The sequence below is a fragment of the Oryzias melastigma genome, linkage group LG18 (assembly GCF_002922805.2).
Source record: "Oryzias melastigma strain HK-1 linkage group LG18, ASM292280v2, whole genome shotgun sequence".
Taxonomy (NCBI): Eukaryota; Metazoa; Chordata; class Actinopteri; order Beloniformes; family Adrianichthyidae; genus Oryzias; species Oryzias melastigma.
This window is the reverse complement of record NC_050529.1, coordinates 25196385-25224300: the sequence shown is the minus strand read 5'-3', so window position 1 is coordinate 25224300 and position 27916 is coordinate 25196385. Positions and strand designations below refer to the sequence as shown.

At 40.0% G+C, this 27916-nt stretch overlaps 1 protein-coding gene across 3 annotated transcripts; it reads right to left on the bottom strand.

Annotated features, from left to right (window-relative positions):
- Positions 1 to 93: 93 nt before the first annotated feature.
- Positions 94 to 27567, bottom strand: rtn3 (reticulon 3). Of its 3 annotated transcripts, XM_024287549.1 has the most exons (10): positions 27414 to 27567; positions 27231 to 27325; positions 18621 to 18668; positions 10831 to 13461; positions 7350 to 7557; positions 5173 to 5311; positions 3523 to 3592; positions 3285 to 3331; positions 2378 to 2436; positions 94 to 1935 (listed from the first exon to the last, which is right to left on the bottom strand). In XM_024287549.1, exons 2-10 carry the CDS (start codon positions 27319 to 27321, stop codon positions 1887 to 1889), a joined length of 3342 nt encoding a protein of 1113 aa, XP_024143317.1. In that variant the 5' UTR covers positions 27322 to 27325; positions 27414 to 27567; the 3' UTR covers positions 94 to 1886. The 3 variants fall into 3 exon arrangements, with proteins under 3 accessions (XP_024143317.1, XP_024143318.1, XP_024143319.1); XM_024287550.1 differs by lacking the exon at positions 10831 to 13461 and having other exon boundaries at positions 27414 to 27566; XM_024287551.2 differs by lacking the exons at positions 10831 to 13461; positions 18621 to 18668 and having other exon boundaries at positions 27414 to 27565.
- Positions 27568 to 27916: the final 349 nt, after the last annotated feature.

Sequence of the window (27916 nt, the reverse complement as noted above, 5' to 3'; positions counted from 1 at the left end):
CCAACACTGACGGGAACGTCTTCATCGTCTGGTCAAATGGTACACGGGTCAGCCTTACACAGCGAGGTTCTACTCATCAAACGGACACGGAGCCAAAGCTTTGAATCATGTTTATTCATTTCACTTTGACATCAGTACAGAGACCACAAACATGTTTCACTTATGTTCCTGCAACATCTCTCTGAAGGCTTCAAAAACTAAAATCCATTACAGCAGACGCAAAAAACAACAGCTGCAGTTAGTGAACATCCACAGATCAGGACAACGGGACACGCTCTGCAGCAAACCTCAACAGAAAGAAAGCCTAACGTCATGCCATTAGTGAGAAGGGTTTGGGACATTTGAATGAAAGTTGGACTCATTTTAGCTCAGAGGACACAACCAAAAACCTACCAGTGGGAAAAAATGGACTCGATTACACCAGAAAAGCCAGAACAACACTTCCAGTAGGGATCTAAATAACTGCATTTCCCAGAGTACTTTGAGGGACCATCTTCTGAGCTGATTCAAGGGGGCGAGGATAAGTGCAGCTCTAACGGTGGACAGAGACGACCTAAAAACAAGAGAAACTATGGGAACTTTTCAAGCTACAATATGCAACCTTCACATTCAAATAAATAACTGTCAGCTGCACCGTCGCATATGACTCCTCAAACAACATCAAGGCGCTGCAGGAACGTCCAGAGCGGTCCAGAGCGGCCTCACGCAGTGGACTCCTGACTGCCTCCTGCTGGCCACAGCGCTCAGGGACATGCAGCAGTAATACCACTCCACCCATTAAAGAAGCAATCCTAATAAACGAGAGTCGAGAACATCGTAAACCTATAGAAGGGGTGAAACCATCTTGAACTTATACTATGACATGCACTTCATGGCAGCCAACCAAGAAAACCTCTAAGAACAAAAAACTCCAGCTAATGAGCCACACTTAAACTAGCTTCTAAAAGTACTTCAACTTAGAGCTTTAGTTTGGAGTGGAAACTGAGCAAAATGTACAGGATTTCTACAAGTTTAGTTTGAGGATTTTTTTTTCAATGATTTTCTTCATTTAAAGACTTTTTTACATTTAGGAACCTGGAGCCAATTTGAAAGTTGACAGAATGAAGGATTCCAGTGATTTTTGCACATCAGTGAGACCTAACCCTCAGTAACGCAGCAGAACTAGAACAAAAGCTGTTATCAAGCAGACAGCCTATAAATAATATTGGTTATAAGGAGTAAGAAGAGTCATCAAAATGCAAGACTTCAACACGGCGGTCCAAACACGGCCTGGACTGCTGTCAGTACGGGAACTGTCCTTTTAGCAAGCAAGGCTGATGAGTGCAGGAGAGCAGAGAACACGTCACCTCCAGGTGTATGTACATCACAAACCCAACAGACGAGGACGAACTAGACCCAATCATCACAGCTGGCTCAGTGTTCAAAACCTTTTATTTCAAACTCCTTAAAAGACGTTCAGTGTAAAGATGCCAATTAGTGAGAGCAAAGCCGCTCAGCTGCTCCTGTCCGTCCCCACAGCGATCCAGGAAAGCCTCAGACACGCCCCCTCCCCTCATGCTCCACGTCGTTTTGAGTGATCCATCAAACAGGCCAGAGATTGGGTCTAGTTGGACCCCGCCTCCATCCCACCGGGGCAGGACCTGCAGCAGCGTCACACAGGGTCCTGGCCGGCGGCTTCACACCCACAGCTCTGTCACTTCTGCAGGTTTAGCTGCGCAGTAGTTTATGTTGAACATCGAGTAGCTTCTGAGATTTTCTACCTAGCAAAGTTCAGTGTGGTGGGGTGGTGATCGTTGATTGGGGGGTTAGGTCGGATAAGGTGATGAAGGAACTGGAGAGGGTGGAGGAAGGTCGATGACTGTGAGATGAAGGTCTGCGCTGTGACTTTATTCTGCTTTGCTTCGTTTCACAGCTCCGGGGAGTTTCTCTTGCAACCTGAAAGAGAAGACAGGAAATAAGTGACTGCAGCAGCAGGACAATTACCCATAAACACTTGAGGTCTGCTTGAGAAAGCCAATTCTTTGATGGTTGATCTGACAGCACCCTGAATGTAAACACCCAGAGCAACCCCCTCCAAAGCAAAACTCTTCTCAGTTATTCATGTAACTTATAGGGATGAAGCGATTCAGTCAGGTCATCATTACAGTTTAAAGTTTAGATCTATTTCTGTTTTTTTTTTCCTCAACACTGTTCATGATCAAACTGAACACATTGAGTGGAGGAGACACAGCAAGGATGAGACTGATTGACAAGGTCAACAGTGAAGGAAAACCCATGAAACAATAAACCATGAAAGGTGAAATACATTATAGTGAGGAAACACTGTTGTATAGAACATTCACCAGCACAGAAGAAGGCTCTAAACTGGTTGACTTACTTTGCAACTGTAGCATTGACTTGAGTACGAGCAACATCGATGTACTGATCAATCTGGGTCTGCAAGGAGAACCACACTTAGTATCTTTATGCATCTGGATGAAAAGTCAAGACAGGAATGTGTTTATTTTAAAATCTGGATCCATCCGTGTGTGTCTAAGACATCAGACGGTGAGAAAACTTTCACTTTTTCATTTGCTTCATTTCTTTCTCCACACGAATTCTTCCTATCAAACAGTTTGGAAATCTGAAGCAAAAGCTTGATAGAAATGATGAACTGAACATTCGTTAGTATCAGTGATGAGGTTTCAGGAAGATCTGATGGAAGCAGCTAGGGATCAAGTGACTCTGGGAAAATGTTGGGGATTTTACAGAAAGCTGTGAACCCAACAATTCTGGATGACACGCTCCACATCTGACGTTTCTTCAATAAAGGAGTTTTTTTTTTTAATTGTTGAGTTACCATTTGGAAAATTCATCATTGCATCATCTGTCAAAACATGTTTGATGGACAGTTTATTCTTCATCTTTCTCTCATTTGATTGTATCTTGTTTCAATCCCAGAAACTAATGAAGGACAGAAGCTGCATGATTCATCAGAAGTAATAAACTGTCATCTTCATTGTCTTTAGTTTTAGTTAGTTTAAAGCTAATGATGGCCAAGATGTGTGTTTTACATCCACTGGACCCGATTAGTCGGCTGTTAAAATGATCGTTTGCGGCAGCTCCAGGTGGGTCAGATGTTGGTGTTTGCTGCGGGTCAGCTCACACATCCTGTTGAATGGGTTCTAATGTGAACGCTTTTGGACATGTCTTCATGAAGCTGCTCAAAGAAAGCCCTCAGTGTCTGATGAAGACGAGCGTCACCCTCTGGGCTCACCACAGATGTCCAGGAGGGTTTTTCTTACCTTGTTCTTCTCGTAGATGGGAGGCACAGCGAACAGCAAGATATCAGCTGAGGGAAGAAGATGAAGGTGTTTTTAGGTGAACTATTTACTCACTGTTTGACCTGAATAAGATTTCTACCACATTTGATCAAAACACAGATGTTGGCTGATTTAATTATACAAATCCACACAAAACTTAAAAAACCTCCTCGTCCAGGGTCAGTAGGTCAATAAAAATGAAGAGAAAGCTGCTGCTTACCCAGGATGAGGAGGGTGATTCCATTGAAAACTGCTCCCACATAGGTCAGCAGCCACATGACCACAGCCAGCTGCAGGACAAACCACACCGGAGTTAATCTGGATCTAGAACCATCCAGACTCTATCCACTGACTTTATTACTCAAATCCAGCTCCTGTTACACTAAACCAACATCACTGCATTTCATATCCTTTATTAAGGAAGGCTCAACAATAAAAACACAACCAACAACCTCGGTGGGGAAAATAGGAAAGACGCTGAACTGTATGTGAGAACTGGACCGAGTCATTGTGATGTCACCCAGAGAAAATGGTTCATTTCTGGCTCCAACCTCATGAAGTCAATTCAGTTGCCATTTGTGGCCCAGATGACCTCACTACTAATGAAAGCCGTAACGGGAGAATCTGTCAAATGTTTTAACGATCAGGGTGGGGTCACCAGGCTCCACCTACTTTTGAGGCCTCTGATTGAACTACACAAAAAAACAAACTGAGGATCATCAAGAACACGTTAAAAAATGTATCAGAGAAAGAAGGGTTTATTCTAACAAGTAGCCGCTGTTTATTTCTCTATAGTAGCGGCTCGTGACGCTGTCGTGATGTCAGAAATGTTTTTTAAGGGGAAGTCGTAGAGACTGATGACTGCGAATCCCTCCGCCATGAAGCGCTTCTGGCTGTGCTGTGGAGGAATAACTTATTTCTTCACATTGGTGAAGCACAGAAGTTTACATTTAAATGTAGTAGTGACTTTGTTGTAGCATTACTTGATAAGGTTACAAAACTGTATTTTCCAAGCGCTGGCAGCTGCGTTCTAACAGATGACCAGCAACTCTGAACACCAAGTGTAGTAACGTCCAAATTTGAAGGCACTATTTTTCCAGCTCTCTCTATTTGAGGGCTCAATGTAGAGGTAGAGAGGTTGTAGGGGGGAATTCAGATTTGAACTAAGTTTTTAATAAATGAAATCCTTGTTTGCGATGATCTTTTCTTGATCTTTCTATATTGCTGATGTGGGGGTTAAGCTCTTCACAGTAGATCTGTGTAATGTTTTTCCAGCGCTACAGACAGAACAGTCTTCCCCGTCTCCACAGAACACTCCCTTGGTTTCTTAATCATTTACACACCTCTGCTTTTTCTCTGTTCCTCTTTTAAATGATCCTCTAACTGGCCGTGCCTCACTCGAGATGTGTCTGGGAGGCAACGGCTGACAAACCTCAAACAAGTTTCTCTCTGAACGAAAGAAGGCTGCACTTCAAACAGGTCCTGCTCGTCCAGCTCAGAGAAGAAATGTCGATAAACCAGTACATCTTTGAACAGAGTTCTGGTAGTCAGGAGCTAAGCAGAGGACCTGCCACTCATGAGAGGATGAACCGATTCATCAATCCAAACAATGCAATTCACAGAAAATAACTTGATTTGGAAAATAAACTAGCAAATAAAGGATTGACAAATTGTATATTCTCTATTTTCCCCCATAAATAGACTTTTATTTTTTTTACAGTTTTAACGGTGAACCAGTGACAGGAAAACAACTGCTCTTCTGGTAATTAACCATACAAACGACTAATAAAGAGAACCTTTAAGACTCCATAACACGAAAAGCAAACACCAAAAACTCAGGTGGAACTGAGCTGGGGTTTGAACCACTCACCTTTAAGGAGTCAACGAGATCCTCGACCAGGAAGAGGCGGCTCATCTGCTTCAGGCCTCGGTTGATGTAGGTCAGGCTGGCGTCCACGTGCTTACGGAACGTCTCGGGAGGGATGCTGACATCCTTATCTATCAGCATCCTGCAGAGATGGAGTAAGGAGAGAGAACACAAAATGAGGCGGAGCAGAGGGGTTCTGACTGCTGTCGAGAACAACCGTCAGATTCTCAGAGAACTGAGCTGAATAAACACTTTAAAGCACATGTGTTAAAGTCAAGGCTCGGGGCCGGATCTGGCCCTCAGGGTGATTCTATCCGGCCCTCCAGATCCTTTTATTTTATTGTTATTAATGACCCGATGTTATCTTGTGCTTATTTCTAACTTGTATAATTTTGACAAAATATGTTTTTATGGAGAGTAAAATATTGAAAGTTATTTAAGGTTTAAGTTGATTTATTCTGGAATAATATTCCTGCCTTTTTATTATTCATAATTATGGTAAAAAGTTACAGTTTTACAGTTTAAAAAATTGGCATTCTGCTAGCTTTTGGACTATTTTGACATTTACCAAAATTTTTAGGCTATTTTGGAGTTTAGCTAATATTTAAGCTACATGCTAGCTGTTTTGGCTAACCCGAGTTTTTTTTTTAAACTTGTTTTTTAGGCTAATTTAGCATTTAGCTAATATTTTAGCTGGCTATCAGCTTCAGCATTTTCAGCATATGGTTCAACATCTTCATCCATCAGCACTAGCAACTTCAGCAGCTAAATTCATCTTACAGCATTCACACTAGCATTATTGCAGGTAATGCTATATATCTAGTTCATAATTATGTTAAAGTTTTAAAAATGTCGTTTTAATGTGTTTAATAAATGTTTATCCTGTTTGGCCTGAACCACAAAACTATTTTTCTGACGGGTTTATCTCAAATAAACGTCCTTTTCTGTTGATCTTAAAGACAAACCTGGTTTCATTTTAAGCTTTCACTTTTTCAAAATTACGTTATCATCAGCAAAGATCGGAATGTGTGACCTGATGGCGCAAAGTATAAAGAGTCAGGATCCTATTACATTAAATGATATTATCTCTGCTCCCAGTGTCATGAACCAGCAGAATCACTCCAGAGCTAAAACAAAACAATCAATCTGAGAAATGTAACAGGACGAAGACATTCAGAGTCATGCTTTGTGACCACAACAACTTTATCTACCACAAAAAAGAATACTTCTGACGCCTTCTAGCCCACAGCTGGAACACAGCAGTGTAACATACACCACGTTCAAACATGCTTCTCAGCTTTACAGTCTGCAGACAGGACACATTATTTTACTTGTTAGAGAAAGAAAATGTAAAAATGTACAGAAAAAACATTCAGTGAAGTACATGGATTGTACAAAGCCACCACTGCTGTGGAAGGTCCCAGCCGATGAAAACTGAGTTTTTAACACGTTTGGGTATTTTCTGATGATGGAGGACATCTGAGCTGGAATCTGGATCATAAATGTATGGCTGGAAAGCTTCAAGATTGATTCATATTTTTGTTGTACCGCTAAGGCTAGCTTGCAGTAGTAAGGGGCTATAAACTAGAAGGAGAGAGTGTAAACAAAGAGATGATGGGAATTGTCAATGGTACCACCCACAACTCGGAGGCAAATTTCAACTGAACTCCTGCTGCTCTGCAGAAACTGTCCAAGAAAAGGTTTTTTTTGGTGTTAAAAACAGCATAATTCTAACTAAAAGACCACCAGGAACACTTTGAAAACAGATCAAAAGATGACCAGAGAGTGACTTTAAGAAATAACTCATTGGTTTGGGGAAATTTGAAAATATTCCAAGTGTTTTTAGAATGATTGTTGTTTATTTTTGCAATATTGATGTCATAAAGTGAATTTGAAATCTCTAAATCCCCAATTACAATATTTGGAAAACAAAATACCATTGTACCATGTAAATAAAATGTAGGCCTTTTTAATTCTTTTGTTCAATCACAGAACAGTCATGGCAGAGCATTCAAATTTTAGAGTTGTGTAACGCAGGAGCAGGGATATCCACCCTTTATGGGTGGAGAAAACACACAAAGGCTTTGGTCTCATCATTAAATGATCTATAAATCATAACAGACAGATTTCAAATATGAATGACGCTCAGGCTTAAATAAAGATCAAGACTGTAGTCTTACTTGAAGGGGTGTCCCTCATTTGACTTCTGCACGGCCTGAACAACAGACTTGTAGATGCGGAAGGAGATGGTGACGATGAGCAGGGCGAGCAGCAGGTAAGACACCACACTGATGACGCTGAAAGCTGCCAACGACAGCAGCATCAGCATGGACAGTCCGAACACCACCCCCGACTTCTTGGGGTCTCGCCAGTGGATCAGGTCTTTTACTGCAGGGAAGAACAAGCAGACGGTTATACTGATGCTGCTTTCCAGAACCTCCCAACATCGTCTACAAATAACCTAAAAAATATATATATACACGAAGGAATATTGACTAGAAGTAAAACCACAGAACAAAAACAGCTGGAAGTATTTGACATGCTGTGTTTTTTTGTAACCATCATAAATGAAAGAAGTAATTTAAGGACGTATCCAACTACAAACTTCAAGTTAAAAAGGTGGATTCTTCAAACAAATAAGGCTCCACATAAAACAAGAAGGTTCCACGAGTCTCTGCTGATGACAAAAGCTCACAATAATAATGCAGCAGATGGGATTTTTTGTGACTCAAAAACCTCAACACAGAGCAATCAAATATGAAAACAATGCTTCTCCTAAGGCGATTCCAAAGCAACCTATCAGTACAACTGAAAATAGAAACAAAGCAAACCGTGTGGTGGCAAGAATCACCATAAACGACAGTGTAAAAGCTTGAAAAAGTTTGTAAAATGATGCAGAAAAGCAACAATGCTTTAGATTAGGGCTGCCACAATTAGACGACTTATCGACTATCAAAATAATCCACGAGTAATTTAATAGTGGATTAGTTGTTACTTTATAGTATATGGAGTCAGAGTTTAGTAAAGTTGAGCAAAGTTGTGAGCGTTCAGCACCAAAAAATGAACTTCTTTTCATATTTGAGTCAGTGAGATTAAAACTTTATCTTCAGCGAAAAATAGTTCCTTTGTTCTCAAACTAATTTTGACAGATGACTTTTGACCCTATATATCCTTTCTATATAAAATTGACATTAAATTGTTCCGTCATCTTGAGGGGCGGGGCATCTGTCAAAATGAGTTCAATGGAAAGTTTATTCCTCATCTCTCATTTGATTTCAATCAAAATCCTTTATTACTCCCACAATGGGGAAATTCTCTCAATCTCTCAATTTAATCTTGTTTTAATCCCAGAAACTAATGAAGGACAGAGGCTGCATGATGGATTAAAAGTTTAATAAACCATCATCTTTATTGTCTTTATTTTTAGTTGGTTTAAAGCAAATGCTGGTTAAGATGTGTGTTTTACATCCACTTTGTGCATGACACAATTGGTCGACTACTGGTAAAAATAATCTGTGATTAGTCGACTAATAAAATAACCGTTTGTGGCAGCACTACTTTAGACTAGTACTGCTGAACTTTTCCAGGCGTTACACAGTAGCATTCTTATTGTTTTTCCTTTCAATAATCAATGGTCCCTGCCCTCACTGGTTTGTGCTGATGTTCCAGTGAAAAGTGGCCTGGTTTCACTGTGAGCTGCTCTCAAAGTTACACACAAACACTAGCACTGCACTGAGTCCAAAAAGCTGTGGGAGGCGCTCCTGTTTGCAGCCTTCTGCCACAATGAAGCGACGCATCCATTTTCAAACTTACTGAAAAAAGTGAACTTTGTGAAGAGACTCTGTAGTCTCTCACTCACCATGTACTTCAGGAGAGGTCTCAGCAAACATTCAATGCCGACTATCCAGTGTTTATGTTCAAACGGAGCTAACAACAAAGGTTAACTAAAGGTTACCGACGTAATGCTGTTTACACAGAACTCAACACAAATACATCCCAACAACTACGACAGTGAAAGCTTCACAGCTCAAAGAAATTTAGATTCCAACTCATGAGGAAACACTTTATGAAGCACAATTAAAAACCAGGTGGGTCTGTTTTTAATACAATATTAATGATGGAAAAGGGTTAAAGTGGAGAGTTGGAGTGTTTTTCACACTTCTGTAAAAGGACGTTTTTTGTTCTCCTTATTAAATCTTTTCCCAGTGTGCATCTGTGTTTGCCTGCAACAATCCAGCACAAATGCTTTTTTTTTTTTTAATAAATGAGAATTGATTATTCCTGAAAGGTGTTGCAGCCCAATATTTTAAATAAAGTTCTTCAAATGAATAAAATGAATGTCTGTACTTCCCTCACCCAGTGAGCTGGGAAAAACTGCATCAGGGCAGAAACCTGACACGGGGGGTGGGCTTTGGTGCTCCAGTAAGCCAACTCTAGGCCCCCACATTTAGACCAGACTACACTCCAGTTTAGGGGCTACTGATGACTTACAAAGTTTCTATGGGAGTGCCCCAGACGAAACTTGTCTGTAATAATGCTGTGCTCCAGAAGCCACAACAGCTGCAGTCCAGACTACTGTAGTACACATCGCAAACAGTTTCATTAAGGAATTACAAATGTGTTTGTGATGCATGTCCAGGATGGAGTTAACATCTTTGTATCCAACTGTTATCTGGGATTTAGCGTTCCATACATGATACCACTCTATGAGAACTGGCTCACTGCATCTGTAACTTCATCCACCCAAAGCAATCTGTAACAACATACTGACAGCAGCATGTGCAGCCTTTATTATTCTAAAAGAAACTTTTAGACTTCCAGAATCCAAATATTTAGAAAAAAAGCTTTTTACATTAAACCATCCTGATGCTGGCTTACAATGAGTCAGTTGATTAATGGTATAAATGAAAGATACATAATCTCTATAGTATAATTTATTATTATACTGTTATTTTTACTCAAACTAGAATTTTTTGTACTGAAAACATCTCTAAAGAATGATTTGTCTTTACAAACTGGGAAAAAAGAAAACTATAAAAAAAAGACTATATTCTGGGGTATATTCCTAGAAACGCCTACAAGGAGCATTTGTCTAGTTACAATCTGCTTTTATACCAGGTCAGCTAATCTTTGGTTTTTCTGAATGAACTAAATTTAACGCATCAGTTTGAATTCCAGATATTCACCATGAGAAAGAAAAGGGATTCACCAGTTGTACATTTCTTGTACTGTTCAGTTTTTGTTAACTTGTGTGTTCTTCAAGCACCATTATACTGTTCTCTAAAGACAGCATGTGGTCTTTTGCCATTTGCCAGCAGGCTTAAACTTGCATGATTCATTAAATTAACCAATGAATCATTCCCTTTTTATAGCACAGTTTCTCACAATAGATCCTTAAGTTAAGGCAAATCTACTTTAAAACTGGTCCTCTGACGTCTATTGAAAAGATGCCAGCATTATGGGAGAAAAACAGCTTTCTTTGGAATACATAACCATTGTTATCTAACACTCAAAGATCATTATCATTGTTGTAACAAAATGATGTGTACTTATTAGTAAGGTGATGAGCGTGTACTATTGGAATTGAGAAGAAAACTGGGTCCCATGGAGGGATATGCATGAGGTGAGCAGGCTTAGTGCCCAGAGGGGAAAAGGTGTTACCTGATAAGTGGGTTAGTATTGCTGTCAAGACATGCTCTGCTAGATAGTAGGCTTCAGCCATCCATTCATCAACCGTCTCCACCTCTTTGGAGAGGGAGTTGTCGAAGTCACTCTGTGAGCAGGCAGAGGGAGGAGCTGTGGTGAAGGAAGACAAGTGTGCAGATGTAGCACTGCCATCACCGTCCCGCTGATCTGGAACCTCTGTCTGCAGGTTCAGCTGCATCTCATCCTGACTGCTGCCCAGCTCTTTGAGAGCACTGACAGTGATGCGTTCTTGATCGAGATCCATCATAATTCTGGGAGGTGATTGGGAAGTAGGCAAAATCGTTTTGCTGAGCTGATTTTCTGAAGAAATAGAACGCAGCCCTTCCTCAGGTTCCTCGTCTTGTCTCGATTTCAGGCATTCTCTCATGAACTCCACAAAACTGTTTGGTGGTTCAGAAAATGAAGATTCGCCGTCAAGTTTGTTGGAAACGCTCTCGTTGTCTTTAACATCAACATACGAGCCCGAATCGAGCTGAACTTCTGAACCTTGTTGCAGAGATGGGAGTTTGTCAATACTTCCCATGTTCTTTTCATTGCTTAGTGTCTGATGGTGAAAGCAGGAATAGGGGTTTTGAGGATACTCATCCAGAGATGTCTGATCAGCAGGATTATTGAGGACTTCATCGTCGTTAAATGAAGCGTCACTCTCCAGGTCTGGTATTTCTTCTTCGATATCTTGTGCAGGATCCAAAATAACCTGCTTTTTAGCTTTATTAAACTCTTTACCATCACTGCAATCCAAGGGTGATGGCTCATCATTTTCATAGTCAAACGACTGTCTGTCATAAATATCATCCTGCATGAAGCCGGTCACAGAAACAGCACTTTCCTTGCGAGGCTCTGGTCCTGCTGCACTGCTTTGTTCATCCACTTTTAATTGGTTGAGAAAAGCCGATCCCTGCGATGAGAGACTTTCCTCTCTAAGCTTTAGGTCATTGTCCTGACCTTCATCTGACCATTCATCATTATTGTCGGGGAAATCAACGTCATCATGCATGACTGTGTTTTGCACTCTGTTTGGCATCATCTGTGACTTCTCCGCTTGTTCAGTATCAGTTTGAACTTCAGATGTAAACAAAGGCTGCTGATAGTCCACCTCAGAAATAGATTCAAGGATTTTATGCTTGGGGGAATATTCAACATCAGAGTCAACAGGTGAGGATGGAGGCGAATAGCCTTCCATAAATTCAGTTTCCAAGGGTCGTGTTTTGGGTGGTCCCACATCTTGGCTTTGTGGTTCTGGTTCTGATGCTCTTTGATTGCTGGAGTCATTCACAATCTTGAAGTCCTCCTCTTCTGTCAATTGAGGTTCATTTTCGATCTCTTCATCACTGTAATTTGGCTCATCAGTCTCAATAACGTTTATTGTTGGAACTTGCATAAGTTTCCTTTCAGACTTTGGTGGAGGGACTACCTTTTCACTGGTGGAAAGATCAGGGGCTGTGGGGGGATCATTTAAATCTGGTGGATTCACAGACTGTGGGAGAGCAGAGCCACCTTCTTCAATGACTGTATCCTCTGATTCTCCTGAGCTATCTGCTTCACTTACAACTGGACGATCCAAATCTTCCCCCCAAGAGGCTTCCTTTTCATGATCAACATTCTGTTCAGCCTCAGAATGACAATCAGAAGGAGGCACAGAGGGAGATGGGGAACCCAAGCCTGCAGGAGCTGCATCTGAAGATGGAGTCTTAGACTCGAGATTTGATGAACCTGCTTTTTCTTGCTGATCCCACACATAGGCTACAGGTAAAAAGCTAATGTCAAACTCTTCCTCCGACTCAGATCGTTTCTGTGATTCAATCAATTCATTCCTCAGTTTTGGAGACTCGACAGGCGAGTCCATGAATGCATCAGGGACACTAGCAAATGCAGCGGGATCCTCAGGAAAACCGATGTCAGGATCTTTCTGTGGGACACTGCTGGTGCTTTTATTTGATTCGGCAGCGTCAATGTCCAGCACTGGAGGTAAATGAGCCTTCATCCACTCTGCAGTTTCTTCATATTCACTGCCTTGTCTCAAATCTCCAAGCACTTCAAATGGAGACTCTGGTGACTCCTCTACAGGAGAACCTTCCATTTTCAAACCTCCTGGTACAATCTTTTCAGTGGAACAAACTGGACCATCTGCAGGAAGTTTTGGAATGTCAGTGGGAGGTTTTGAAATATCCATGGTAGGTTTGGGGGTATCAAAAGAAAGCTTTGGAATGTCAGTGGGAGGTTGGGACTTATCAGCAGAAGGTTTGGGAATATTAACAGATGGTTTTGGAATGTCAATGGGAGGCTTTATGACACTGGGGGGAAGTTTTGGGACATCGGAGGAAGACTTTTCGTGATGGCGGTCCCTAAAGTGATGGAAACTTCCATCTCTATATTCAGGCTCTCTCTTTTTGGCAGCAAGAGCTTCAAGAGCTTTTATCCGCTCTGAAACAGGAGACGTCTTTATTGGAGAACCCGGTTGCCCTTCTGCTGCTCCTGCTTCACTCCCATAATTACTAGCAGAGAAGGAACCAGGTTGAGACGGAAAGCGTAGAGATGTGGTTACACTTTCAGAGGACTTGTCAGTGCCCACAATCACTTTCTTGTCTGCATGACCATGCCAAGTTGACCAAGATGACACAAATGAGGAGATAAAAGAATACAAACAGAAGAAAGATCACCACTAAAGTTTGTGCACTTTTAGTAGTAAGTAGCTAAGCCTTGATGCAGCAGCTTAAGAACTCATGCATTGCATCATGGGAATAATGGGTACATTCACTTAGATGGTGCTTATCTATTTACATGCCGATTTTAACTAGCTAACAGCTAAGATGACACAGCATTCAATAAGTAAACTTATCAAAATGACCAAATGAAGTGCATGAAAACTAAAATATCACAGATCATCTGAATGGATAACATCATTTTCATTAAAGTGTTGAAAGAACATTTAGAGTTTTAGTAAATCAATTCCTGTTAGTGAATAAGTTCATCCATGAGCATCAGATCTGCTGTCTCTTACAAAACAGAAAATACACTTTTCTGATTTATTGAAGCAAGAAAAGAGCCACAGATGTGGACTCATTATGTGCATTCATACTAATCACTTCCTTCATCACCTCAAAAGACTAATACTTTAGAAAGTAATGGTTGATAAAGCAATTAAAAACAGAAATAGAAATTCTGGGTTATTTTGCTGCTATTCAAGTTTGAACAGAAAATAAAGCATAAGGAAAAAGGTATTAGGAATTTTCAAGTATTCTAAAACTAGGAAAACTGTTTTTCTTGAAACTGACTAATCATTTAATCTCAGTTTATGTGATTTTTAGCCTACTTACATACCAGATTTATTTGATACCCCGTAAATCTAATGAAAACTGACCAATATTTGGAGTACTGGTAATGAAATCTATGAAAAATAGAGATGTGAAAGTCAATTACAGATGTCTCCTAAAAACTGGATCTGAAATGATCTGTTGTTTGAGTTTCTGTGAGCATTTAGGGAACATCAGAGCTCAGGAGGATAAACAAACCAAAATAAAGCCTGGAAAGTTGCATTATCTAATAAGAAAGAACATTCTATAACCAGTCCTTAAAAACTGAGGAAAAAAAAGATTAAAAACATATTAAGTTTGTGATTAAAAAAAACAAAAAAACAAAAAAAACTCATGGTCGCCAAGTCAAACTTGAACTTGCTCATACAGTGATCTACATAGTCAAATGTAAACCCATTAAAGGGAAATAAATTAAGTCAGGGCAAAAGAAAAACAATACCCAATGGCCATTAGAAAGTCTACAGTAATAATAATTAACATCGTTTTAACTTTCCAGAAAGAAAAGCTTAACCTTCTGGAAATCCCAGGATAATTTATTGTAGTCAATCTCCTAGACAACAACCTTAACAACAAGTGTAATAAAAAGCAATCAATGTTTACTTATCGCTATTAGAGGTCTGTTAATGAAAAACAATTACTAATATGATTGATGGCAGACTCTTCTGTTGCATTGCTTACTGCAAAATTTTCATCCAAAAAAGTAGTTTTAAAACTAGGGATGTCCCGATCCGATCACGTGATCAGAAATCGCGTCCAGTCACATGGTTGTAGACTCGATAGAAATGTTTTTTTCCTGATTGGGATCATATTTTTGTAATTATTATTACAATCAGTGCTGTGTATGTCGGGCATGTTCTTTCCAATTAAATGCCCAAGTAGAAGTCTGCGTATTATGAAAGGATTCCAATAGTTTACTACTGTATAGCCCAGAGGAATACGGCAACAGTTTGAGCAGGAGACATGCCGCTACCTGATCCAAGGCTACTCGATCTGTCCATATATGCACAAAGACTACGTCACTTCCTCTTTGTAGCCAAGATTGCAACAGTTTGGCTATCTGATTTAGATTCATATATTTATATATTTTTTGTACATTTGATGTTCAAAGATTGTAAACTTAGTAACTCAAAAAAATAAATAAATAAAAACTATTTAAAAAGATCGGTTGCCGTTGGCATTTCCAGACAATTATTCGACTGCCCGAGCCATTTAAACAGCAGAAATACTTTGGTTGTTTACTGTTGACATTTTTAAATAAACTGATTGCATTTAGGTGTAGATTTTCTTAAGTGTTACCCCGGGCTTACATCGCTAGCGTCAAAGCTTCGTTGCGTTGTGGGAGTGGACTAGCTACAGCCGATGGCTTACACTGGCTGCTGCTCCATCCACAGCCTGTGAAAGCTCAGCCCAGACAGAGTAGTGCTGGATCTCTATGATCAGCTTCTCATTGTCCATGGTTATGACTGACAACACTGTGCTGCAACACACTTTGAGTAACCCGAAAACTACGAAATATTTACGACACGCTAAAACCGGCGAGTTCAGCGGAAAGTTTGTTTTATTTTGAAAATATACCGGATGCACTTTAAATTCGCTCGCGTGGTTTCCGGTTTAAGTCGTGAATAGCCGCAACTTCACAGAAAGTGATGACGATCAGCTGTGTCGTACGTCAATTTGAACCAAACGAAAAAGATTCGCAGCAACGCAGAGGTCAGTCTGCAGACGCAGGACGTGAACGCCTGCAGTGGTAGTTTCTCTCGCACTTTTAATGTTACGAAAATACGTACGCAACTGAGCCGTGACGCTGGCGGTGTAAGTGAGGGGTCACACTTTAGCCTGATTGACTTTAAGACTTTTAATCCATGAATTGAAACCATTTCACAAGAACAGTGGGCTTCTTTAAAAGAAATACATTGTTTTCTGTTTTACAACCATAAGATTGTGTTGACGTTACTGTAGTTCACAGTTTCTACTGTATCATAAACTAACAATCTTGTGAAATATATGAATAACAAAGCCTCAGTTGCTAGAGAGTAAATATCTGATCCATCTTTAGATAATCAACACTGCCTCAATGTTCTGGATGAAAGATTTTTACTTTAAATTTACAGATTCAAACAAAAATGCAAAAAGGTGTGTTAAAATAATTATGTTATAATGAGTATTTAATATGTTAATGTGCTTTAAGTCAGATATAATGTTTACAAGCTTCTAAAATGATTAAAATAATATGTTTTCCACAACATTCCAAAATTTTGTTAGTTTTTGTAAAATAAGAAAATCCAATAACAAGTCATTCCTGTGAGTCTGTTTTTGCACACGGTTTTACCTTGTAGGGACCAAAATATTTCCTTTCAGGCGAGCTAAAAATGAAAAATTAAAAGCAAAATAATTTCCATTTTTAAAAACTTCAATCTCACGTCTGTACTGGTACTTTCAGAATAAACAGACGTATAATTGCCTCTGTATTGAGACGGTCCTTTTACTTGCATCCAAATCACTGATTCATTTGCCCCGAATAGAACGGCTGCCACCTCCCTGTATTACAATACACTGCCTTGTTTAAACAGAGCCACGTGAATGAATGAACTTCTTGCCAGCAGCGTTCTAGTGTTTTGGCTCAGCTCAAGCAAACAAATTCCAAAATGGTTGGTGTTGGAACAATAGATTCAGTATTGTGTTCAAACTTCTTAGAACACAAAATAAGAAGGATTTATAACATTACGCTCTAGTTTAGGGCTTCTGTTTTGGTGCGAAATACATTTCTGCTTTAAAAAATGTTGCAAAAGACAAATCCTCTTGACCAGAGCTGCCCAACCTCGATCCTAGAGATCTACCATTCTATGCCTGCTGCCCTGCTCGTCCTGCTGCTCATTATCTGGATCAGGTGTGTTTGCTCAAACCAAATGTGGGGGCACCTGGGTTAGCTAATCAACAACAAGCAGAGCAGAAAGAACGTGGAAGCAGGCAGGGTGGCAGATCTGCTCTACGCAAAGAGCAAATTTTCCTAGAAGTGAAGACTGCAGTCCTGAAAATGTAACTATTGTTCTTAAACGTTTTTTTGCTTTTAACAAAAAAAAAAAAAATCATCAGAGCAGATGGAGGGAGTCCCTGTACCGTCTTAGCTAGGTGTCAGCATAGATAAGAAGTCTAAGGTCTACATTCCATTGCTGTTTAAATAAATGAAAGCAGAAATGAGTAATACTTTAGTGATGTCCAGAGGTCAGACTGGAAATCTAAAAAATAACTACTGTCACATATTAAATGAACACTAAGTACTTGTCATCAACTATCTTTCCTAAAACATGAATCATTCCTGATGACTGTGAACTCAAGCTCAAAGAAAAAGTATTGAGACTTCAGGTTTAATTGTGTTTGAGTGATTGATAACATTTTTTGTGGCATTATAATTTAAAAAAAAACTGAAATGCCTCTGGATCCTAAAGCTGCCACAGAAAATGGATCAAATGACGTAGGGGGCGGGGCCAAAGGAAACCTACATAGATGTTTTAAATGCGTGAATTAAAACATGCACAATGCCTAATAAGCAAATAATGGACTGAAGGCTCAGTGAGCAGGTGCAGTCAATGGCAGGCCAAGCCACAGGATTGGTGGATGATTTCTCCAGTGCCACTCATCCTCTGAGACCCAGCTGATACCGAGTGTGGAGCATTCAGATACTGGGGCAGTGGGAAGGCAGGATGGTCTCAGGGGACACAAACCCAATCTACTTTTAGGTTTCTGCTCTTGTGCGCACAATGTGAACTTGAACTTTTCTTCCTTCTTAAAATAAGATGGCAATCTTGGGATTATTCTGAACCTACAGTGAGTGAAGCTGACCTACATAGTGTTAGCTAGCAGCTTCAGAACCAGTGCTCTACTTGTAATATTAACGGTCTTCTAAGATGGTGAAGCAGGAGTGCTTTAAACAAACCATCATAATCATCCCAACAGGAAAAAAGGGATCTTGTTTTGAATTATACCACACATAGATGTGCATGAAAACTCTTCTAAAGGAGCTGCTGGGGTCAGATCTCCATATATAAACTTTCTGCAGTGCTAAAAATACACAAATGATGGCACCTGGCAGGAGAACAAGAAGGCCATTTTGAGCTGTAGTGAAGAAGATGGCAGTTGAGAGAGATACTAGGAGGACGTGGAATGTTAGACTGGGTCTAAAAACGCCTCAAGCTAGGTTAATACTGGGATAAAGTCTAGTACAGCCAGGGAAGCAGCTGCAGGGGAAAATGACTTTCTTATGATTTTGCAGGGTATCCGGTTCCCTTACATTGGTGTTTTGATTGGATCCTGTGAGCAGGAGAGGGGCACCAGAAACAGGAATGAGGTAGAGCAGTACATCTAGAAGCTAGCAGAGTAAGACAGGACAGTGGGACAGAGCAGGCGAGCAGCAGAAGAGAACCAAACACTTGCCTTGAGGAGACTGAATGAGAGATACAGGCGAAGTGGAAAGAAAGGAATCTGAAAAAAATAAATGAAAAATACAGAAGAATGATCCTCCTAGGAAAAAAGGGATTACCATCTACCAAAAAGTTAAATAAAAATATAAATAAAAACATTTAAATCGAGACATCGCAGAAATGACCTTGTTCAGTCTTAACACCTCTACAGAACCTCTTTAAGGCTACTTTACCAGGCAACCCCATGCTCTTATTTTCATGAAAACACATGCACGAATATTTGCTGTTTAAAAAGCCACAGTTTAAATAAGAGAAAGGAAATATGCTGCCTTCCTGCTGTAGGTGAAACTATCCATCCAAAACATCAGAGTTATGCTGCCTCATGAGATCAATGCCAAACCAGCTTCAGTTTTTCTACCAATAAGGCAGTATTTTCATGGCTGGTACTAGGTATTAATGATCTTGTCGTCACAGAACTTGCACTACTTTATAGGTCGGATGGAGTACGCCAAGCTTTGATAGACATAAAAACCTCTAGAGTAAATCATTTCATTTTCGGATGGGTTTGAGGCTCTGTATAATGTAAGAATAGAATTGCTTTAAAAGACAAAAACTACTAGAAGAATTTACAGTATTTTCTGGAGTATAAGTCACAGTTTTTTTTGTAGTTCAGCCAGGGGTGCGACTTATACTCAGGAGCAACTTTTGTGTACTTTTTTTTAAAGATATCAATAGGCTCTTATATTCGTTATTTTCCCAGTTAACATTAGTTGTCCTTTAGCAGTCGTTTCCTCTAACAACCACTAGAGGGCGCTGCATCAAAGTATAAGTATTTGCTACTGACAGCAGCAGCAGAAGAAGTGTCGTCCAAAACAAACACGCAAGAGAATCTAATTGTTTTCCTCTTAAACTTTTAAATTTTTCTTATACACATCAAAAGAATAGTATTATTGTACTTTTCTCCCAAAAGTGCAACTTAGGCCCAATCCGAATTCTACCCTTCTTCCTTCATTTAGCCCTCCAGAGTTTGGAAAACTACATTTCATGGACACACTTGGACTTAGACTGCCCCTTCAAATGGAGAGGAAGGGAATAATTCAGATTGGGCATTATATTGTAGAGAAACGTATTTATGGTTTTCTTCTTCTTGATTCGACATTTTTTTGCTCTTGCGACTTATACTCCAGAAAATACAATACTTGAGAAAGACTGATCCCATTAAAATGAAGATCAACACGCCATCTCAAGATTCCCTTTATTGAAAGGTTCGTATAAACTGACTGAGAATAGACTCGCCACTGTAGGAACACCACTGATCAGACCTGGAGTTGGGCTGGAATTGAAGAGAAATATCAGCAATGTTGATCAGTGGCACAACCTGGACATTGAAACGGCATATTAATAAACAAATAATGATAGAAACGGCTACACACAAATGCAATGGTGCTAAAGAGATGCTGTTGATGGCGATAAACACAACAATACATGACAAAGCTTTTTTTATCATTTTACCAAATGTGAATATAAATACATATTTATGACAATGAGATGGCCCAGAGTAAGGGCAGCTCAAATGAAAACATGCTTCTCAAGGACAATAGGAAAATATAAGTTAAATTCAGCATAGTTTATAAAACACTGTTCGTTTCTCCATCTCCATTATGCTGTTACTATTCTGGGGCTACAACTACTTATGAATAGGAAAATTTGTCAGCACCCATTTAGATTTGACAAATTTTCACTACATTCTATTATGCAAATTCGATGTATAAACGCTACACAAACAACAGAGTTGGAATAAAAATAAAGCTCAGTGTATGTCCTGCAACTGCATGCCCATCTTTATCATGTAGACTGAAGTCCTGTACATGGTAGTATAAAAAGGGATACAGAATATGGCTAAGGTGGAGTCAAAATTAGGCTGTCAGTTATCAATATGTAACATTCAAAACTTCTTCTTCTTCTTCTTTTCCTTTCGGCTTTTCCCTTCAGGGGTCGCCACAGTGAATCAGTTTCCTCCATCTAAGCCTGTCTTCAGCATCCTCCACTCTAACACCAGCCACCTTCATGTCTTCATTCACTGCATCCATAAACCTCCTCTTTGGTCTTCCTCTAGACCTCTTTCCTGGCAGCTCTAGACTCAGCATCCTTCTACCAATATATTCACTGTCTCTCCTCTGAACATGTCCAAACCATCTCAGTCTGGCCTCTCTGACTTTATCTCCAAAACCTCTAACATGTGCTGTCCCTCTGATGTATTCATTCCTGATCCTATCCATCCTGGTCACTCCCAAAGAGAACCTCAGCATCTTCATCTCTGCTACCTCCAGCTCTGCTTCCTGTCTTTTCTTCAGTCCCACTGTTTCTAGTCCAAACAACATGGCTGGTCTCACCACAGTCTTGTACACCTTTCCTTTCATTTGTGCTGAAACTCTTCTGTCACACATCACACCTGACACTTTTCTCCACCCATTCCAACCTGCTTGCACTCTCCTCTTCACTTCTTTTCCACACTCTCCATCACTCTGTACTGTTGACCCTAAATACTTAAACTCCTCCCCCTTCTTTATCTCTTCTCCCTGTAACCTCACTCTTCCACTCTGGTTCCTCTCATTCACACACATGTACTCTGTCTTACTGCGGCTAACCTTCATTCCTCTCCTTTCCAGGGCAAACCTCCACCTCTCTAACTCCACCTCCACCTGTTCCCTGCTCTCACTACAAATCACAATATCATCTGCAAACATCATAGTCCATGGTGATTCCTGTCTAACCTCATCCGTCAGTCTGTCCATCACCATTGCAAACAGGAAGGGGCTCAGAGCTGATCCCTGATGCAATCCCACCTCCACCTTGAACTCCTCTGTCACCCCTACAGCACCCCTCACCACTGTCTTACAGCCCTCATACATGTCCTGCACTGCTCGGACATACTTCTCTGTCACTCCAGACTTCCTCATACAATACCATAGTTCCTCTCTGGGCACTCTGTCATAAGCTTTCTCCAGATCTACAAAGACACAGTGGAGCTCTCTCTGACCTTCTCTGTACTTCTCTATCAACATCCTCAAAGCAAATGTTGCATCTGTCGTGCTCTTTCTTGGCATGAAACCATACTGCTGCTCACAAATGTTCACTTCTGCTCTTAGTCTGGCTTCCACTACTCTTTCCCACACCTTCATTGTATGGCTCATCAGCTTTATTCCTCTGTAGTTACCACAACTCTGCACATCTCCCTTATTCTTAAAAATGGGCACCATCACACTTCTCCTCCATTCCTCAGGCATCTTCTCACCACCTAAGATCCTGTTGAACAACCCGGTCAAAAACTCCACTGCCATCTCTCCTAGACACTTCCATACCTCCACAGGTATATCATCAGGACCAAGAGCCTTTCCACTCTTCATCCTCTTCAAAGCCCCTCTCACTTCACCTTTACTGATCTTTCTTACTTCCTGCTCCACAACCGTCACCTCTTCTACTCTTTGTTCTCTCTCATTCTCTTCATTCATCAACTCTTCAAAGTATTCTTTCCATCTTTCCATTACACAACTGACACCTGTCACCACATTACCATCCCTATCCTTGATCACCCTAACCTGCTGCATGTCCTTCCCATCTCGATCTCTCTGCCTTGCTAGTCTGTACAGGTCAGTCTCTCCCTCCTTACTACCCAACCTAGCGTACAAGTCATCATAAGCTCTTTGTTTGGCCTTTGACACCTCTACTTTCACCTTACGCTGCATCTCCCTGTACTCCTGTCTACTCTCCTCAGTCCTCTCAGTGTCCCACTTCTTCTTAGCTAATCTCTTACTCCGTATACACATTAACATTCAAAACTGAAAAACTGAAACTGATGCAGTTTGATAAAAACAGAAAATAATGCATTTGAAATGGTTGGGGATAATCAAAGGGATTTAAAGATCAGTCACCAACCAAGACAAGAGATTTGCACTTCGTAATCTATTATCTAACATTTGTATCATCTAAACATTACAAAAACAGAAATGACTGAGATAAGGAATGCTGTTGATCACACATGACTCACATGCGTACAACAATACTGGGGGATAGCAGTGAAACAGAATCACTGACTCCTTTGTCTTTACCCAAAATGACCTGCAGAGCAGATTTAAAGTCTGTGTGCTGCTAGCAGCACCAGTGCAGCAGATGCAGTTCTGCCAGGACTTGCACACTAACTCACTCGACCCAGTAAGTACCATGTCAAGATGAGCCCAGAGGAAAGGGAAAGATGAATACAAACACTTTGTGCATACATTTCTAATTATTTAAGTTTTAAGTTGTGAATGATTTGACAGTCAATATGAAATAAACTCAAACTATCATTTTATGCATCATTCTTAAATACATCCTTTCAAGGCTTTTGTGGAGTTTTTGAAAATTATCTTAACCATTCGATACATCTACTTCAATTAGTATTTGAAAAAATTGGTTGACATCACTGAATTGTTCATATTAAATGGCATTTAAATTATATGTACCCTAAAAACACATTTTCTAAATAACATAATTGCCAAACTGATCATCAGAAAAATGCTCTTTTGCTTCAATATCACAGATTTTTCTATATAAATTCAGCCCACAACTTTTCATTTTTCTGTAAAATATGGCTACGGTTGATCCATCAGTTGCTATTGTCTTTGGAGAAATACAAATATAGACAAACTAGGTTCAAATATTTGCATTTTCAAAAAAAAAATCTTAGCTGCTCTGAAAGCATCTCTGCTCCTGGAAAAGTTCTCATGTCACGACTTTAAGTTAGACTACAGAACTATTTCACTGAAAGAGAGCAGAACGAAAGAAAAAAGGTTAAATAGAAGGTGAATATTGAGAAATTAAAGAGCTACTAGTTGAGACACACCTGAGCAGGGCTGCCACAAGTAGTCAACCAATCAACGACTAATTGACTATTAAAATAGTGGAACATCTAATCATACTTTATATTATATGGCGTCAGAGTGTAGTAAAGTTGAAAGTTATAATGGCATTCTGCTAGATTTATTGACTATTTTGGCATGTATTACATTTTTTTGTTTAGCTTACATCATTCATGTTATACATCTAGTTTTTAGTTAGTTTAAAGCTAATGATGGTTAAGATGTGTGCTTTACATCCAGTTTGTGTATGACCCGATTAGTCGACTATTAAAACAATCGTTTGTGGCAGCTGCACACCTGACTGTATCATTTTTGCTCTGCCTCATCACCTGAGGAAGAGATGATCTGCATTCACAGCTGAGCTCAGGAACTGTTTTCTATTCAACCCTTAAACCCGACCTTTGACGCCGAGAGTCCAGCAGGGACGCAGATGGTTTTATTTTTGGAGTCTGGTTTAAATCCAAAACCGTGACCAGGTTTTGATCCCAATTTAAATTAGAAAAGCCTACTACAGTTGCACAAAAAATCTAAATTGCCTTTTTAAGCTAAACTTGAGCGAGGAGAAAAAGCTTGGTAGAGATGCTTTTATAAGAGGCTCTAACTTTAAAAGAGCTGAAGTACCCCGACAAAAAAAAAAAAAAAACTCATATGTATAAATAATATTTTTATATGATCATGAAAAAATAAATTGGGCAACATAGCAACAGCAATAACCATGGAAACGGAGTGTTGCTGGAGCTTAATGCATTTTCTTGGTGCCCAAATATCCTTTTAAAGAAAAACACTTGAAAACATCACTGCTTGCAAAAGTAAAACTAGATGCTACTCAGCAACATCATTTTTGAGCAGACTGCTTCTTCCAAATCTAAAGCACTATAGTTTGAGAAACAAGGTCCTCATTTTGAAGTGTGTCACTTCCTTAGTGATTACTGCCTCATCTGTGCACGCCAAGAGAGGCGGGTTCAGCAGCACACAGAAACTGGCGTCCAGTATTTGATGAAGGACAGCATGAGCAATGTTGGTCGTACATCTTTACAATGATTCAACATAGTCAATACATGTGGTTCCAGTAAAAGATCAATACTTTCAACAACATATGTATGCATTACATGCAATGCTAGTTCATCAGTGCAATAATTTGGTCTTTGAGGCGTTCACATAAACACGTCCATATTTTACAAGTCCTTTATGCTCATACACTGGAATAAAAATCTTCATTAGTATTTATTGAGATCTGTTCAACTAACTCATGGTGTTTGCCACAAGCCATTTCTTAATGAGCAGCTCTATTTCTAGTGTCTAGCAACGAGACTGTCTAGAGATCGGAATTGTACATCGAGTACTCCAACATTAAGAGAGGTTTGCAAAAACTGCATTAAGGACAAGCTGTTTAATGAAAGCATGTGTACTCAAATGACCACTTATATTGATACTAAATAAGCTATGTTTAGTCAGAACATAAGAGCTGAATGAAAAATAATTAAAATGCTAGGAAATGGTTCATTTAAAGAGTCACTCTGATCATCTTTTAATCAATTTTAAGTGTTTATTATTGTATTTAAATGAATATTACGCAGCTTTTAGACAAAATTAAAAAGGAAAGCAAATTTGGAGCCATCCAGTCGTACAGTTTTGAGCTCAGCTTGCCGTAGTAGCTTGGGCGTCACAATTACAAATTTCCATTGATTTTTTTCTGCATCTCCCCCTGATTCAATTTGACTAAACACATTCTTAGAAAATCCACTTTAGGCTTAATTTTCTGCATAGTGGTGCTCCATCATAAGAAAATGCTACAAGAACATATTAAAAACACAATTCTTATTAGAGTGGGTCTTTATTGTCTGCATATTGTTGTAAATTTAATGTTTAAAGTATGAAAATCAAAATATTTTTAGATGACAACACCTATGTTGAGAATTTGTCCTTTACACTGTGGTTTCAAATACATCTCTTTTCATTTGGGCATTGAAGAGCTTCTAAATTACATGTGTCAAAGTCAAGGCCCAGGGGCCGGATACGGCCCTGGGGGTAATTCTATCCGGCCCTCCAGATCATTTTATTTTATTGTTATTAATGGCCTGATGCTTATTTCTTACTTGCACAACTTTGACAAAATGTATTTTTTCAGAGTAAAATATTGAAAGTTATTTAAGGTTTAAGTTTATTATTCTGGAATAATATTCATGCCTTTTTATTATTCATAATTATGTTAAAAAGTTTTAAAAATCAGCATTCTGTTAGCTTTTTTTTAGACTATTTTGGTATTTACTAAAACATTTTAGGCTATTTTGGCGATTGGCTAATATTTTTGTTACGTGCTAGCTGTTTTGTCTAATTTAGCCTTTATAGTTTTTTTTAGGCTGTTTTGGAGTTTAGCTAATATTTACAGGCTAATATTACATGTGGTTTTGGCTAATTTGGGGGTTTTTCAGTTTTTAGGACATTTTGAAGCTTAGCTATTTTTTTCAGCCACATACTAGCTGTTTTGGCTAACCTAGTTGTTTTTAACGTTTTTTAGGCTAATTTTGAATTTAGCTAATATTTTAGCTGGCTATCAGCTTCAGTGTTTTTAGCCACAATTTCAGCGTCTTCAACGGCCAAATTCAGCTTACAGCATTCACACTAGTGTTGTTGCAGGTAATGCTATATATCCAGTTCATAATTAATACATTTATAATTTTAAAGTTTTCAATTTTTAGTTTTAGAGTGTTCAATAAATGTTTATCCATGACCTAAGGTGTGTTTTGGATTTTACCCCCTTTTGCAATAGTTTGACACTCCTGATCTAAAGGAGTTGAGTGTATTCTTGCCACACCCAGACACATCCAGCTGCCTTTCATCTGTGGAATTTTCTAGAACCAACAGTCTTCTTGATCAACAGCTGAGGGACTAGACATGATTTTATTTAACTGCTGATTGCAGTTCAACCAAGAACACTAAACACACCCACAGACGTGGAGAGATGACAAAGCAGCCACTCCCGCTCGTGCACAATAACACCAGGTCTGGAGAAAAGCTGGATCTCTGCTCCCATGAGCCTTCTCCATCAGATGGGAGCACGCGCTCACCCAGCCTCACACGTGTCAGGCCATAAATTATGATTTTATCAACAAACCCGTGACATAAATAGCGTCATTGTAGCTTTAAGAGAGGCTTCCCTTCGTTGGCAGATGCCCAGTAAATGACATCTGCAGTGCAGAGCAGTTCCACAAACATCTGGAAGCCTCCACTACCCGCTCAGCTTTCTAATGGTTGCTGATTTTCATGCGACATGACCCAGAAGAACGTGCTGTAGAACAGGACTGGGGTGCGCTTGTTTGTGGATGAGTCCGAGCCTCTGTTATCCCAGGGCATTCATCTCTGCTCATAGAACACGGGCGGAAACGTGCCAGTCAACAGTCAGGGACCTCCATTGATCCAAACACCCTCACGTCCACTGCAGAAACACGGCTGGAAACCTCCACGGACACCGTAAACACGACGACGACGTCCATGCTAGCACAGTGCCCGCGTGCGCGCACATTTTCTCGTTGAGACGAAAAATAAAAACTAGCTAAATGGTTCCTACGCCGCGTGCAGTTTTCAGCGCTAACATGAACTCTGTGTCAACTACTAACATTAAATGATGTCATGACCTGAAAGGCGCAGTTTTGGTGAATTTAAACGTAAGGAACAAGGTAATTGGAAATAGCAGCTAGCTAACGTGTCCGCCCGCGAGGCCTTACCGGACAGCTTTGATTCCTTGGCAGCAGAATTTTGTCCATCGGCAAAACCTTGCGACGAGGATATCTGGGCGGACTGGGTCATTGACTCCATTTCTCTGTGAATTCAAGACAAAAGCACACAGTCGAAGAGGCCTGCGTCGTCTTATTTGCACCGCTCTGGCGTGGACGTGTGGTCAGACTTGCCTCGAATTTCTCCCAAAAGCCGCAGTTGGATCAGAACTTCGCCGCTACGTCTGAGCGCGGAGGAGCGAGCGGAGACGAAGGACCGGAGGAGAAGGCGGGCGGGTCACTGTGGAGGAGGGGGAAGAGAGGGAAAAAAAAATGTCGGATCAGAGGCGTTCACGGACCGCACTTAAACTCGTTAAACCCACTTTCGACTAAATTATACAATTCTGATCCAGAACCCAGCAACATATACGCACCGAACTGACTACTTTTAGACATAAATGCTCATTCTCGCCCTTTGTTGCTCTATCCAGCGCGCACAGGGCGTGATGTTATTGTGAAGCTGAAAATGTTCGATTGTAATGGAAGGCATCAAAGCGAATATTCTTGAACAAAATCTACGGTGGTATTAATAGTTACACGATTTATCAAGGCTGTCCTCTTCTGTATTAGGAACCTACTTTTTAATATTGGTCATTGAGGGACCAAAACCGGTCAAATATAATGAATATTTCTAAATG

Bases quoted from the DNA above. Each gene is read 5' to 3' on its own strand.
- rtn3 (XM_024287549.1), bottom strand. From the start codon at position 27,321: ATGGAGTCAATGACCCAGTCCGCCCAGATATCCTCGTCGCAAGGTTTT. The intron at 3,593-5,172 runs GTGAGTGGTTCA...TTTGTCCTGCAG, and splicing joins ATCTCGTTGACTCCTTAAAG to CTGGCTGTGGTCATGTGGCT. The intron at 3,332-3,522 runs GTAAGCAGCAGC...TTCTTCCCTCAG, and splicing joins AATCACCCTCCTCATCCTGG to CTGATATCTTGCTGTTCGCT.